Source organism: Bolinopsis microptera, chromosome 10 (assembly GCF_026151205.1).
Source record: "Bolinopsis microptera isolate Bmic1 chromosome 10, MBARI_Bmic_1.0, whole genome shotgun sequence".
In the NCBI taxonomy this organism is placed as follows: domain Eukaryota; kingdom Metazoa; phylum Ctenophora; class Tentaculata; order Lobata; family Bolinopsidae; genus Bolinopsis; species Bolinopsis microptera.
The window spans coordinates 8,032,457-8,048,504 of record NC_087081.1 but is presented as its reverse complement, the minus strand read 5'-3'; the positions used below and the strand labels follow the sequence as shown (position 1 = coordinate 8,048,504).

The window sequence follows — 16,048 nt, the reverse complement described above, 5'->3', positions numbered from 1 at the left end:
AACTTTCTATCATCCTATCAGTTTATTACACATCGGGGTGTTTTATTACGAGTTCGATAAAGTAGTAAAGTATAGTTCAATCTGGCAATATCAGACACTCAGACAGAACTTTACAAAATGGCTAAATCTATGAAAACAAGGCAAAAATCAAACTGAAGCTTTAATCAAGGGATGGTTCAAGAACAACAGGACAGTCAACAAAGTTTGATAGTCTGATAGTCTGATCAATCACTTAATAAAAATAAGTTATAAAATAATGAAATAATGATGAAATATAAACAACAACTAAAATAGTAAACTCAGATACTAAAACTGATTACTGAATACATAAAAAGGAACTGCTTCGACAATTGCTGTTTCAAACGCACATAGCTTTTACCTGGTAGTAAAGCTTATTCAATTAGGGAAGTTCCGGCGAAACAATCACGTGTTAGCCACGTGATAGAGAAACGAATCTGATTGGTCGAGAGCCTTGTCAGCTGTGCTGTGATAGGTCGAGAGCCATTTTAGGTGTGCTGTGATTGGTTGAAGACTATCACGTGATGTGTGGTATGTGATTGTCCTGGAACTGGTACAAATTCTAAATGTACCTTTCACGCTTCATACTTTTGAAAATTATTCGAGTTATCAAGTGGTAATTCAGCCTGTTTAGTACCTACGGTTTACCACGTGTATGTTCGACATAATATCAATACTGAGAAACAAAGCAGTCGAAAGTTGGGCTGGAGAAACTACTAAACTTTTATACATATTATAAAGTTATAAAGAATCGATGTCTATGAAGCTAGGAGGAAAATTACCATTTTTCAGTCAGTCTGTCGCTAAACCCTACTTATTCGGAGACACATCATGTGTGAACATGAGTCACACTGTAGACCGTCACTTAACGTCAACAAGTTCTAGTAGCAAATAATTGGGTAAATTTATCGTATTAAATAGAATCAACAAAAAGTCTCCCCATTATAAAGGTATCGGTAACTTGATCCAATCAGGAACCAGGGGTAATGCTGTAATGACAGCTCACAATGAAGGTGAAAATTTGGCAACCCTTTCAAAAGATTTAAAATAGACCAGTTTCAAGTGCTAGTTTTCACATGGCCATCAACAGGTTGTAAAGCTGAAGGTCGCCGCTGAACAATATCTGCTAGGATATTGTTAACGTCGTGAACACATGGGGACCCCTTACAACTGCTATGATTTGACCAGTGGTGCCGTTCAATTTCAAAGTATGATCTCAGATGCAGACCGTTGTTTTCACAACTGATGATAATTTTGGATGTTATAACTGTTGTTTAAACAAAATGATGATGCTAAGCAAAACTTTTGATCGACTTTAATAGTTAAACATAAATCTGACCCTACAAAAACTACAACCTAACACCCCCCCCCCAGGCCCCAATACGTTGGACGTTGGATTAAATGGGACGGTTTTTTGTGACGACGGCTTCGATGAAATGACGACGGAATTTTAATCGATTGTTGGTACTATTTAGTGATTTAGCAGCAATGGCGATTAATTTGACACTGTCACTGAAAATTTCAATCGATTCCTTTTGCGCTTCTTCAACCGAAATAAAAATAAAAATAACAAAATTATGTTCAAATCGACAAACCGAAGCGAACCAACAACTAATGGTACAATCTTCACACTGCAAATTACATACGAGGGTATTTTGCCGCGGGAAACAGTTGTCATATTACCTAATTATAAACCCATTATGTAATTATAAACCCATTATGCAATTATAAGCACATTGTGTAATTATAAACAGATTAAGTAATTATGAATAGATTTTAAAATACCAAGATCCATGCTTGTCAAGTTAACTAATCCTAATTTGTTTTTCCCTTTCCTCCTCTTTACTAACCCCTTTTGAAGAGGAGACATACTTAAAACAAGCCCTTATTGAAGATGATGTAACCGCACATCAGTTTGACAACCTTAACCCCGGATCTAATTTAAACTTAATTTCAGATCGCCCATTATCACATCATACCTAATTAGGGGGACATTACTTTAACATCGCCTGACTTGTGGTTGAGAACCACGTGACCTCTGAATAAAATCACGTGACACACGAATCGATAACGTTATAATAATGCACGTGCAACATGGGGTTCGTGCACGTGTTAAATTTTACTTTTCGCGTGATTAGTGTGAGTCTGTTTGTGTATACCAATTAACTGGGATCAAGCTCCAAGTGTCAAATTTATACACGATTTCCTTATAACTGTTACACCTGTGTAACTGCATCATTTAGTTAGTTTTAATTCCGCAGGTAATTTCCTGCGATAGAAACTTGATAACTGCAAAAGTTAACAAATTTAAAATTACCGTGATTCTGACCATACTAGTTTGAATGATTTACTCTTTGGTACTTTGCCAAAAAAAAACTAAAGATTGAAGATACACGAACAAACACAATTAACTAAAATCAAGAACTTTAGACTTAGTGCATTATGATGCCATTTTATTTTTCCAATAGCTTGCCATCGAATTTCACACAAATGATTTAATATATAAAATAAGGAAACCTTAAACTTAAAAGTAACTTCAGTTATATCATATATGACATTTGTTGAAAGACTGGTTGATTAACAAAACGCCGCATCGAAAAGTGTTAACGGTTTAAAACTTGATCAACACTTGTATGGAATTTTGCTGTTTTGTACTTCGTGCAATTAAATTTTGGGGACTATGCATAATTGATAATTTACGCGTGTCATGTAATTGCAAATTGACAATGATATGGCCCGTTTTCCCCCCTTTTTTTAATTTAATTATCATTATTCTGTTATAGGAAAAAAACCTGCCAAAATATTTTGCACAAATGGTGGTTCATAACTGCATTTGAAACTGAAATTTGGAATATCGATAGTAAATAGTAGTATTATTAGATAATTTATTAAGTGGCAGCAGTCATTAATGATCTTTTCCAATCAATAACAGTACTTGAATATAATACATGTTAGCCTGTGTAACTGATAACAAGTAAAACGAGTAGTTTCAAAAGCTCTGCAAGCATATCACCTTGCAGAACACAAATTGCAATTCAGTTTTATACATTCAACAAGTGCTTTTATTTAAACATCTAGCAGCACTTGTTAAGCAAAAATCACTCCCTCATAAATCTTCATTGCAAGCATAATGCTGCACTGTCTCTAAGTTACTGGAGAAAAAGTTTACAAACTTCTCATAAATCATACACTGGTAATTTTCTGCTGGAAACGAACTTTTTAGGGTCGAAATAAAAGGTTCTGTGAGAAACAAAACAAAAAACGCCCAAAAGTTCCTGCATCAGGACACCAAGGACTGCAGCTAATAAATATGAGCAACGTTTTGATGCAAATGTTTTTAGTAACCGGCCGGTTTTATTTCAATAATTACTTGGTTTATCTTTCATTTTCTAAAAACATCATGTCTATCCACCATCTCTATCTTCTCTTTCTCTTTTGATCTGATCACCTAGCAACGTCTGATCACCTCTAGCAACAAAGAGGTCCCCTAAAATACTCGAGTTCCGACAGGTCTTGAGCAAGCGCCCAAATCTGCACGTGTCGCTAAGATGTAAGGGTGATCGCCTTCGTATACTCCTTCTAAAATGTCCAGAGACCTGAATGGAGAGCAAAGTTAGTTCTGAGGCTCTGTAATTAGAATATCGAGTTGTGAAGATGTCATTTTTGTGCTTAAGATTTCAATCATTTCCAAAACATGGTGGCAACAAAAGAATCATAAATTATCATTTCGAATGAGCTTGCTAGTGCTACTGACTTATTAAGGAGTTTTTCTGAAGTGGCGAGGTCTCCCATAAGATAGAAGCTGTTACCGAGTAGTCTCAGCAATTTGGCTGAGTCTGGGTGCTTCATTCCTATTTTCTGAGGAGTGAAGAAGAAGTTAATATAACTTTTGAGAAAGCGGGCATTGATTTTAACTTGCATTATGAATATTGCAGGGTTGGATATTTTGGACTAGGTTTGAGACAGCAAATCACATTATTGATCGATATTAATTGTGGATCTCACCTTTTCGCATATTTTGAGACCCCTGGCGAGAACATCCTTGGCTCGGTGAGGTTGTTTCGTGAGGTTGAAGAGGTCGCCGAGGTTCATGAGGGTTGGTACCAGGTTGATATGGTCTTCTCCGTAACGTTTCTCCTTCATTTCCAGGGACTTATTCAGTTTGGTCTTAGCTCCATCATAGTCACCTGAATTACATTGAAATGAAATGAAATCCAGAGCCAAAACAATTTTACTTGAAGTTAGAGCCCTCACAAATTTAAGCATTAATTTCACACGCACCCATTTCCTTGAAGGCTCTGCCCAAGTTGTTGAGATTCCTGGCAATATCAGGATGATCCTTTCCAAAGATTATTTCGTTTGTCTCCAAGGCTCTCTGGAAGAGGACAGCGGCTTTAGCGGTCTCTCCCTGCTCAAGAACTGTGTCAGCCAGGTTGTTGAGGGTTGAAGCAACTGAAGGGTGCAATTCTCCGTAGATCAGCTCCTCCATCATCAGCACTCTCTCGTAAAGGGTCTTGGCTCTGTCAAGATTGCCTGAAATACAGTTCATTATTAAATGTTAGTTAACAGTGAACTGACAAGGTGTGCTCGTAATTTTCAGTGACTAGCACTAATAATGATAATATTGAATACACTTTCTATACATTTTTCATATTTGTGTAAATATTGTAATAAATTACTAACCAGTTGAGTTTTCGATCATAGCCATGTTCTTCAGGGTTACAGCTACGAGAGGATGAGCGTCGGGGTAGCAAGCTTTCTGGATTTCTAGGGCGTCCTATGAATAAAGTAAGTTAGCCATTCTCGAATCACTAAACAGTACAAAAAAGCTAAACTAGTATGACCTCCCAATTTTGGGAAATAGAAACTGTCAAAATCTTTTTCAGAGCAAGATATCCAGCATGATGGACATAAATACCTCATTCAACTGCATGGATTTCTTCATGTCTCCCATGGTGTAGATTACACTAGCCAGGTTGGTCAGAGTGGAAGCTACCAGAGGGTGATTCTTTCCTGGGGTTGAAATTTTCCGTGAGTTACTATTTGAAACTTATTACTTTATTAGATACGAGAAACCAAGTAATAAGTTGGATTTTGGCTATGACCAAACTTTGAAAATATCCACGTTAACCTAAAACTTACAGATCGTACAATACATGAACATATGTTTCCCTTATAATTGCATACTCTATACAACTACAAGCAAGCTTGGAGACTTTTGCAACATAATGAAATTGTATCCAACCACCTTAACCTTGCATTCTCTCTGATGGTTACACATTTATAAATTAGTTTTTAATCGTCTGTATTCTGTGTTTAACGTACTATTTTGATCATATTTCGGTGGCATCAGGCATGGTACAGATCACAGTATCATATTTTAGTTTTTTAGTTTTGACATGCCAGAGTTTCATCAGTGGCTGTGTTGATACGTGATCCGGTATTCTACTGTAACACCAACAGGAAGTCAGAAGTGGCATATGCTGTACTGTACTGTACTGGATTACGTGTCATATCCACTTTCATTTCACTCGCCTTTCTCGCTAGTTATTGCAACAAATTAATTGACAACTTACGTCCTGCAATTCGGAAATTATCTTGCATGTTTCAACTGAACTGATTTTAAGATAAAGCGATCTTTTTGATTTGCGGACAGAAATGAAGTACATTGATATTGTAATGGTGGACAGCTGATAAGTTGCACTGCTCTCATGCTATTTCTATATGAAGAATCGGCTATCCACAATGCATATAAGCATATACTACCCTTCGTGATCAAATGCTACTCCCCCAAAACGAAAAAAAGCGGATCTTTTAGCAGACTTTCTGTTAATTTAGTAATTAGTTTTCCATACTTGAATAAGCCATTCCGACATCAAAATTCAGGATTAGTATAAACACACAGAATTAAGTTTAAATTTAATTTAAGTTCGGCCAATTTTATATTTATTTACCAGTTTACCATTTTTCTTCGCACGTTAATCTGATGAAATTACTTTAACCTTATTTGATATTTTTGATTTTATGAGACCCATGTTTGTTTCAACCTAGATTTATGTGTGATATTATTTATAGCCAGAAAAGAACGTGGTCAGATTGTCCCCGAGCGATGAAAGTTCTTTTAACCCTCCTGGCGTTATCCTTCGCTGTTGTTGCAGTTTCAGGTACTCTTTTTACACTTAGTATCAGGCACTCTTTTTACACTCATTTAGAAAACTAGGTTGGCCTTTTTAAATTTTCCTGTTTCACTTCGAATTGACTTCCATTAAAAGTGAAGATACGTTAAAGGGCAAGTTTATTTGTTTATAACAGTAGATGATCTTGCAGGTACTGCAGGGGTAGCATCTTCACCATACGAAATGACAGTTACAGCTGAATCCGGCGCAGATATTGATGCCGATGACATTCCTTATGAAACTGATGAGAGTATGTTTTCTACTTTTTAAAAAAGTCAGAAATGGTCAATTGAGTTAAGCCATTTTTCTGATGTTTCAGCAATTTTAACTTCTAAGTTTATTGATTCCAACCCATCGCCAGCACGAAAATGCACTTAATCCCCATGTTTACAGACGAAGCGACTGAAGGGGAACCCCTGACACCAGAGGTTATTGAAAGTATTGAGCACCCAGAGGCACCCACTGTTGTGGAGGATATCGAGGACCACGCTATTGATGGAGAGATCGTTCAAATAGGTGAGACATTGTGCCAATGAGCGAGAGATCGGTCAAATAGGTGAGAACTTGCCCAGATCATAGATAACTAAGTCAGATTAAAGTTTAAAATGAAACTTAATTCTCACGGGAAACTTTCTACATGGATGATTGAAGTTTTATTCACCAAAAGCTCATTACAGATTAAGACTTTTATAAATAATTCACCAAATCCTCCACCACTTTAATTTAATAGCAGTTCAATTTGATAGATATAACGTTTTTGTCAAGATTAAATCTGGTTCACTTCCTAATATTTCCCGCTATAAAATTCCTGGATTATCCCCTATTCCAACAAAATGATAGTTTTTCGATTAAGCTATCTCAGTAACTGGTTTTGCGTTAGCTTGTGGAAGTAATATTACAACCGAGGTCGAGTTTAGGAAATGGTAACCAGGGTAACCAATAGGCAATAAAGCAATATCGAGCGGTAAGAATGCTGGGTAACCAGGAGTTTCTGTGAATTTTCCTATTTTCCTATTAACTTTCTGGTTGCCTGATCACTACAACTCTACAAAAAGGCGACAAAACTATAATAATTTGACGGTCTAGTCATCTCAACAACTGGTTTCTTCTGTTGGCTGGCTGTATTTTTAACCAATAACCTGGATAATAAGTCGCTACAGGAAGTGAGTAATTTTGTAGTGGTGTTTTGGTTGGGGAAGTGATTAGTGAAATAGTGAATGATTACCGAGGCGAAGTGCTCAGTCATTAAAATTGTCTCGCTGGGTGGGAGGTCCGATTTCTTGCCAAATATCTTGTCAAGTATTTTTCCAAAGGTGTTCGCACTTCCGTATATAGTGATCTGAATATCTTATTCTCTGTTTCAGTGAAACGAGGAGAGGTAATACCCATGCCGGAGGACAATGAAGTAGATGTGATGTAAGAGATCTATATTCTTTATGGAGGATCAGCTACAGCTTCGATAAATTTTGTACATAGTTGATTAATTTTCTGCGATCATTTAGTAATTCTTATGGCTTTTATCGGGCATAAAAGTTGAATTGTAGAATAATTTGTGAGTAATTGAATGATTATTGAAACATAAATCGTCAAATTGTTACTATGATGTAGATATTGTTTTGTTTCTTTTCATCTGTGGTATTTATTTTCATTTTAATTGAATATCAGTGAATGATTGATAAATATCAACTATTCTAAATAATGCTACGTGGTTTATGCCTTTAATCGTATTATTAGCTTTTGACTAGATACAACGGCAACAACGAGATTGAAATCTTTCAGCTAAAGAAATCGTTTTATCTTATCTGAATAATGAATATTAGGTGACAATTTATGGTCCCTTAGATATTGAGTGGTTGACAAATCATTCTATATTAAGGTTAGCTCACCGTATATCCTGGATCTGATTTTGTGTGTCCTCTCAAGACAATCTTTTGCCTCTTCGTATTCTCCTAGAGCCATTCGAACCTGAAATTGTAATTTTTATTACCTAATTTACTTAAGATAAGGGTTTTTTTCTATCTAATAGCTTAGTCATAACGATAATATTGGATTGCCATGACAAGTTTTACCGCTTATAATATGGCTCTCACCATAGCAAGGTTTGAGAGAGTTGTGGCAATCTCCGGGTACCACTGTCCATACTGTTTCTCCTGGGTAGCCAGGACACTCTGGTACAACACTTTAGACTTCTCGTGCTCGCCCAGAGCTGCGTTTACTGCAGCCATATTGCACAGGGTACCGCTGAACTCGTGACGGGGTACGTCGTGTCGCTCCTGTGGGGGAGGATAGAGTTTAGAACTGAGGTTTGCTCTTACCAGGGATAGTGCTCTACGTTCTAATAAGTTCTGGCAGTATCCAGATAGCCCGACCCCTGTTCGCGAACAGGTGTTCGTGAACAGTTGTACACTATATGAAATATGACAGCTTCAATCTATTGATCGGTTACCAGATCATATGACCGCATATCAATCATGAAATGTTATGAAATTGAATGGTATGTATGGTATCTTGGATGCAATTAGTTACGACTAGCATAATTTGATGGTCACAACGCATAACTGAGAGAAATATGCAAAGATCAGTTCTGATTTGAAAGTAAGTTCCTAACTAACGGTTAGGTGCCATGGAGCTGACTGATAATTTGATAATTTGATAATTTGATAATTTGATAATTTGATAATTTGATAATTTGATAATTTGATAAGAAGATATGATATTGGTAAACCACCCACCTGTATCCTCATGACACGTTGCAGCTGGCTGTGAGCTTGTGTTGGTTCTCCCATCTTGTTCCTCAGCATGGCCAGTCTGCTCAGAGTATCACAGATCTCCAGAGCCTGTGATCCGAACAGACTCTCCTGGATACTGAGGGATCTTTCTAGAAGCTGGTTTGAGTAGCTGAGATTACCTGTAAAGATGGTCGAGTTAGTCGTATTAATCATATCACTAAATATTAAATATTAATCATATTAATCGTATTACTAAAGTCCTTAACCTCTTAACATTATAAATTAATTAAAGTGAATGAAATCGTTAATCAGAAATTTCATATTACCCAAATTAATACTACGTAAGTACTACGTAAGTATTACGTAAGTCGTTAATAATTGAGATTAATTATAGTGGATGATATCAATTATCAGAACTTTCTAGAACTTGCTGTTAACTAATCTTTGTGCAGTGACCATGCCCCTGTTCTTTGAGCCCCAATTGAGCCCCTATTCATGGCCAAACCGGTTGTTCAACCGCTTCTTTGATATGCAAATCAGCTGCTTCATGACTTAATTACTTAATGGTTGTCTGAGATTCACTGTTAACTTTATGTTAAAGTAATATTAAAGTGGCGAACTTATTTTAGAGCTGAAATGAGAAATTAATATAAGTGTTGTAATTTCTCTCAATAACCATCCTCAGTAAATTAATTTACTTTCCAGGAATATCCGTGGATTGAGCTGGGAACCGGGACAGTCCTTAGTTTCTATAATATAATGCCACTATCTGTACCGTCTAGAATGTTATCTTTGTAATTAAATTTGTAAATTGTAATAAAAAAGTAAAATAAAACTTACCAATGTTACCGTGAACCTGAGCGAGTTCGTTCAGAAGCTCACTCTCCTTGGTCAGCATATCTTCACCATCCAGTTGTTCAATGATGGTCAGGCACTGTTCCAGCACTCCCGCTGTTTCTTCTTTCTGTCCCAGTCTGGCTGTGAAATATGGATTGTTACAATTTTTAGTCAGTTTTAGGTTGCAAATCAGCCTTAAGCACTTGAGCACTTGTTGAGTGTTTTGGTATTTTTCTTCTGAAACCAGATCGTCGTGATTTGTTTTGTGTTATGATAGTTATTGCCTTACCCAGAACATTAGCTCTGTCCCTCAAAATGTCGAACAGATCCAAATCAGTAGGATTAAAGCACTGGAATGCAATGTTCTGAGCTGTTTCCAAAGCTTCCTCAGCCTTGACGAGCTCTCCCAGCAGTAACAGAGAATCAGCGTAGAACTTGAGGGCTCGGACGGAAACTCTGTTCTTGAAGTTGAACTTGGTGAGCATACAGTTTACAAAGTACTGCAGTTGAGGTCCCAACATTCTTTTCATGGCAAGGTCAGTTGGCTCCTTGGATTCGTACACCTACAAATATCAAAATTATAGATTTTAAATGGTTATAATTCAGAAAAACTTTTAAATTCGCTTTATTGTTATTCAATATTTTATCGAAGGTATAAAGTTAGTTTGTTGGTCTATACCTTCTCGTAGGTCAAAAGAAGCACTTTGGTTGCTTGTACAAATTGCTGGAGTTGGAGTTTTCGTTGTTGTGCAACAGTATCGGGGGCGGAACTGGAACTCTGTCCACCCTGAAATATTTAAATTAAGGGATCTAAATAAAATCTTTTATTCGATTATTGGCGAAAATTTGGCTGTGGAATTTTAAATATTCCCTATTGGGTTCAAATATTTGTATAAGTCCCTAAAACTCTAAAAGAGGTATTATTCGTAAAACGTTAATTTCATTTCCCAAAATGATCACACTTAAAAATGACCAAACACGTGCTTAAGATTGGTCAAAGACATTCTTTGAACATTTTTCGTGCAAATCATGAATTAGAACAATTAACACGGCTGAATTAAGACTTAACTTTTCACTGGACATATGCAATTACCTTTCGCTTATACTGCAATAAGTGTCATAATTGTTTAATTTACTCGATTATCTAACACCCATTATTTCAGCACTTATTAGATAAGTTTTCCTACCTTAACTTTTCGCAAGACGGCGTTCCTTGCAAATTTCCTCATTGCATTGTGTACGCTGTTGTTGAAGGTTATGGCGTCCACCTCGTCCTCGAACGATCGGAGAGTATCTTCCACATTTACAACCACGCTGCCTTCTCGTTTCTGGAGTTGAATTCTATTGTTACAGTGGTTGCTTAGACACTCGTTAACTTATGCCTTATCGTTAAAGGTTGATAATGGGTTAAGTAATTATTGAATTATAGCTTTTTTACTTGGCTTGGGCGAGTGCTCACAATACCGATGTTTCAAAAAAGCTTGCGCAAGAATCTAATAATTAAGAGTGAACTGTAACTAACCATGATAGGAACTTCTCCGGAAATCAGTACGTTTCCGTACAAACTGGCCTCGACAACTCGATCAGCAGCAGAGTTTCTGCCATCAATTCCCGGTTTCTCAATACTTCCCGACATCTGAGCTGACTCTTTAGCTTTCTCGGCTGGAGTTTTGGGTCGAGCAGGCTCAGCTTGTTTTGCAGCTGGTTTTGCAACCGGTTTCTCAGCTTCTTTCTTCTCAGCAGCCTTTTCTGCCAGAGATTTTGGTTGAGGGGGCTTAGCTTTTTCTCCCGCAGGTTTTGGTTGAGGAGGCTTAACTTTTTCTCCCGCAGGTTTCGGTTCAGGGGCCTTAGCTTTTTCTGCCGCAGGTTTTGGTTGAGGAGGCTTAACTTTTTCTCCCGCAGGTTTTGGTTGAGGGGGCTGAGCTTTGGGCTGAGGAGGTTGAGATTTTGCTTTAGGGGGCTCAGCCATTAGAGGTTTGTAGCTTCCAGCCTCCACTGTTGGTGACTTATCAGCTTTCTCCTTAGCCTCAGCTTTTTCTTTAGCTTCAGCTTTCCTTTCTGCCAGAGATTTGGGTTGAGGGGGTTTGGCCATAAGAGGTTTGAATTCTCCAGCCTCAACTGATGGAGGCTCAGCGTTCAGTGGTTTCACTTCTCCTGATTGAGCACTTGGGGCACCGTCTTTACCTTCACCAACAACCTCCTCGGTGTCAACGACTGTTTTCTTCTTCTTTTCTGGCTCAGGTGTAGGTGGAGCAGATTTAACCTCAATCGGCTCCTCTGCTGGCTTTACTTTTTTGTCTGCCTCTGGGGATGGAGGAAGGTTTTCTCCAATTGACAAACGGTTCATGTTTTCCAGGGAACTTGGGCGACTAGTTTCTTCCTTTTTGTCATCGGCTTTAGTTTTATCTGTAGCAGGCTTGCTTTCTTCCTTTTTGTCTGCAGGTTTACTTTCATCTGGCTTTTTGTCGGATGTTTTAGTTTCTGGAGTAGCTGGGACACTTGCTGGCTTTTTGTCGGATGCCTTTGATTGTTCAGTAGCGGGGCGACTATCTGCTTTCTTTTCAGTAGCAGGGGCACTTTCTGGCTTTTTGTCGGATGCCTTTGATTGTTCAGTAGCGGGACGACTATCTGCTTTCTCTTCAAAAGGCTTAGCTTCTTGAGTAGCAGGGCGACTGTCTGCTTTCTTTTCAGCAGCAGGGGCACTTTCTGGCTTTTTGTCAGATGCTTTAGATTGTTCAGTAGCGGGGCGACTGTCTGCTTTCTTTTCAGATGCTGGAGTAGTGGGAAGATTTTTGTCGGCAGCCTTAGATTCTTGGGTTGCTGGACGACTATCTGCCTTTTTCTCTGCAGGTGTGCTCGCTTTTTTGACTGGAGTTTCAGCCTTTACTTCTTTGCTAGCCGGCCGACTCTTCTCTTGAGTTGATGGGCGGCTGCGTTCTTTACCTTCTTGAGTTGATGGTCGACTGAATTCCTTAGGGTCGCGAGTTGATGGTCGGCTGGGTTCCTTTTCTTGGGTGGCTGGGCGACTGAGTGGTCTTGTTGCTTCCCTGACAATTTCCTTTATAGATTCATCTGGCTCAGTAGATGGGCATAGCACTTTTTTGGCGGCTGCTGTCAAGCTACCATCTCCGATTTCAGGCAAAAGGTCCACTTTGGAGGGGAGAGAAGACTGAAAGATCCCTTCTGTATCTGCAGGCAAGGTGTTCTTGACAGACTTAGTTTGGACAGTTATGCTAGATCTCGGAACCAAAAACAGAGGACAACTTCTGATTGTGGCCCTAACTGAGTTCTCCATTTTGGTATTATCAACATCATCATCCGTCTTCAAACCGTCCATTACAAAGTTGGTTATCACTTCAACCGGGACACTGAATATATCGTCTTTGTCGCAGAATGCCAAAAATGTGAATGCGGATCTGAAATGATGAATTTGTTTCAATTATATACGATGTTATACTTTTGAATATCTTCCCATCTATTTTCTTTACCTCATAAAACATGGAAATACTCCTAAAAACACAGTTAATACTCACTCTAAGAATGGGTTAACGCTTCCAAGCCTGTTGATGGCCATTTCAGAAACTGCATGATTGTTTTCCAGGATGGACGTAAGGGCAAGACTTTGTTTGGTGTTGTAATGTCCTACAGTTCCCATCTTTAGTTTTTCTATTCTGATCAAACAATCTTTCCAGCCGAACCCGGCGTTGTCGGGATTTTGTAGAACGGATCTAAAATTAGAAGATTGGGTAAAGCTCTGAAAAAATCCTTGTAACCATTAAAATATTTGTCATTGAAATCGCTGCTTAAATAATAAATATCCTAAATATCTTAAATATCTTTAGTGAAATTCAAGCTGAACGGAAAGGTTTCAATATTGGGAGGTGATATGTTAAACTAACCGAAGGAATATAGCGGTGTGAGCAATGCTCATTGGATGATAGTTCAACTCTCTCAAAAGGTACTTGGCACCATCATCGTCATCTTTCTTACCAGACAGTGTTCTCAGCAGGTCCAAAGATTGTTCCTCGATCAGACCTAGAAGAAAATTTACGTGATCTGATGATATTCTAAATTGTCTGTTGTAATGAACAATTTAAACTACGTTCTTTACGTTCAGTCGCTAGAGACTGTGGAGTGTTTGGACATTTTTGATGCATAGACAGTTGTAGGTCTTTAAACTCTAAACTTCTAAAGACAATTGACTGTAACAACATCCATTATTATGTTATGTTGTCAAAAAGTAAGAAAGTACAGCTCCTGACTTTAAGCTTTTACGTACGGTGCTTGCCTGCTTGGTTTAAATATTGTGCGTCTTCACAGAGGCAGACTATAAAATATTGGGTGAGTCAGTCTTAAATATAAAGTACTGTCTCTCTGTCTCTCTATACTTATAGCTATGTAGCTATGAATTTCACCTGAAGAGTCTCAGAGGGTCAGAGTAAGAAAGGATGAAAGTTTGATTGAAGCCCCAACAAGTAGACATCATTGCCAGAGCTGTATTAACTGTGGCGCACAAATTCCAAGCCACGTGAATTATATCTAGTTGACTCCCCACCCCGTCACGAATAACCAATGAATATTCAGCGAATTATCAGTGAATAATCAGTGAATAAGCAGCGAATATTCACTGAATAAGCAGCTTATCTAATCCTGCACTCCCACATATATGGCAGTGGATATGATGACAATAAAGTGTGCACACAATCTTGACAAGGGTTCACCCCACCACAGACTACTATTATACTACAATACTCTACTGTAGACTAGACGTAATCTTGAATTGTGGCTCTTCTCAAGCGAAGGTGATTGCATAGCATTGGATTCAGATGCTAGTGCATCATGTAACCTAGTAATCAGACTGTTATAGGTCTGTTATAGGTAGTCTTCATGCACAATGCAGTCTGTTGTAGGTTGTCTTCATGCATATAGTGGAGCTATCTTATCAGTCCAGGACTTAGTACTGAACTTTGGCGACTGTTTGTGGGTATAAGTCGTGTTCCTTTGGGTCGCCATATTTTCGGCTAACTTTAAATTTGTTGTTTAGATAATATTGTTAAGATATTGTTCAGATGTTGTTCAGATGTTGCACAGACGTTGTTCAGATGATGTTCAGACGTTGTTAAGATGTTGTTCAAATGTTGTTAAGATGTTGTTCAGATGTTGTTCAGATGTTGTTCAGATGTTGTTAAGATGTTGTTAAGATGTTGTTCAGATGTTGTTCAGATGTTGTTCAGACGTTGTTCAAATGTCGTCAGATGTTGTTCAGATGTTGTTCAGATGTTGTTCAGATGTTGTTCAGATGTTGTTAAGATGTTGTTAAGATGTTGTTAAGATGTTGTTAAGACGTTGTTCAGACGTTGTTAAGACTTTGTTCAGATGTTGTTAAGATGTTGTTAAGATGTTGTTAAGATGTTGTTAAGATGTTGTTCAGACGTTGTTCAGATGTTGTTCAGATGTTGTTCAGATGTTGTTCAGATGTTGTTCAGATGTTGTTCAGATGTTGTTAAGATGTTGTTAAGATGTTGTTAAGATGTTGTTAAGACGTTGTTCAGACGTTGTTAAGACTTTGTTCAGATGTTGTTAAGATGTTGTTAAGATGTTGTTAAGATGTTGTTCAGACGTTGTTCAGATGTTGTTCAAATGTTGTTCAGACGTTGTTCAGATGTTGTTCAGATGTTGTTAAGATGTTGTTAAGATGTTGTTAAGATGTTGTTAAGATGTTGTTAAGACGTTGTTCAGACTTTGTTAAGACTTTGTTCAGATGTTGTTAAGATGTTGTTAAGATGTTGTTAAGATGTTGTTAAGATGTTGTTCAGACGTTGTTCAGATGTTGTTCAGATGTTGTTCAGATGTTGTTCAGATGTTGTTCAGATGTTGTTCAGATGTTGTTAAGATGTTGTTAAGATGTTGTTAAGATGTTGTTAAGATGTTGTTAAGACGTTGTTCAGACGTTGTTAAGACTTTGTTCAGATGTTGTTAAGATGTTGTTCAGATGTTGTTCAGATGTTGTACAGACGTTGTTCAGATGTTGTTCAAATGTTGTTAAGATGTTGTTCAGATGTTGTTCAGATGTTGTTAAGATGTTGTTAAGATGTTTTTCAGATGTTGTTAAGACGTTGTTCAGATGTTGTTAAGATGTTTTTCAGATGTTGTTAAGACGTTGTTCAGATGTTGTTAAGATGTATAAACTACCTACCTCCGTTCAGACTAAGTTCGTTGATCTCAGCGTTAGCCAGCCCCAGCTCTCCGACATCATCTACACATAACAGCACCTGTATAATTTATCGT

At 37.8% G+C, this 16,048-nt stretch overlaps 1 protein-coding gene across 2 annotated transcripts in view; it reads right to left on the bottom strand.

Moving 5' to 3' along the window:
• Positions 1-3,005: 3,005 nt before the first annotated feature.
• LOC134822228 (uncharacterized) overlaps positions 3,006-16,048 on the bottom strand; it is a 63,713-nt gene continuing 50,670 nt past the window's right edge. For both annotated transcript variants that reach the window (XM_063833137.1, XM_063833136.1), the window contains exons 6-22: positions 15,957-16,032; positions 13,660-13,795; positions 13,294-13,488; positions 11,283-13,176; positions 10,948-11,088; positions 10,440-10,547; positions 10,050-10,323; positions 9,764-9,901; positions 8,927-9,102; positions 8,285-8,467; positions 8,081-8,159; positions 4,937-5,031; positions 4,702-4,795; positions 4,300-4,551; positions 4,024-4,205; positions 3,773-3,876; positions 3,006-3,614 (exon numbers count right to left, since the gene is read on the bottom strand). In XM_063833137.1, the coding sequence (XP_063689207.1) occupies positions 3,506-3,614; positions 3,773-3,876; positions 4,024-4,205; positions 4,300-4,551; positions 4,702-4,795; positions 4,937-5,031; positions 8,081-8,159; positions 8,285-8,467; positions 8,927-9,102; positions 9,764-9,901; positions 10,050-10,323; positions 10,440-10,547; positions 10,948-11,088; positions 11,283-13,176; positions 13,294-13,488; positions 13,660-13,795; positions 15,957-16,032 (4,236 nt within the window). In that variant the 3' untranslated portion in view covers positions 3,006-3,505. The remainder of the gene's footprint in view (positions 3,615-3,772; positions 3,877-4,023; positions 4,206-4,299; positions 4,552-4,701; positions 4,796-4,936; positions 5,032-8,080; positions 8,160-8,284; positions 8,468-8,926; positions 9,103-9,763; positions 9,902-10,049; positions 10,324-10,439; positions 10,548-10,947; positions 11,089-11,282; positions 13,177-13,293; positions 13,489-13,659; positions 13,796-15,956; positions 16,033-16,048) is intronic.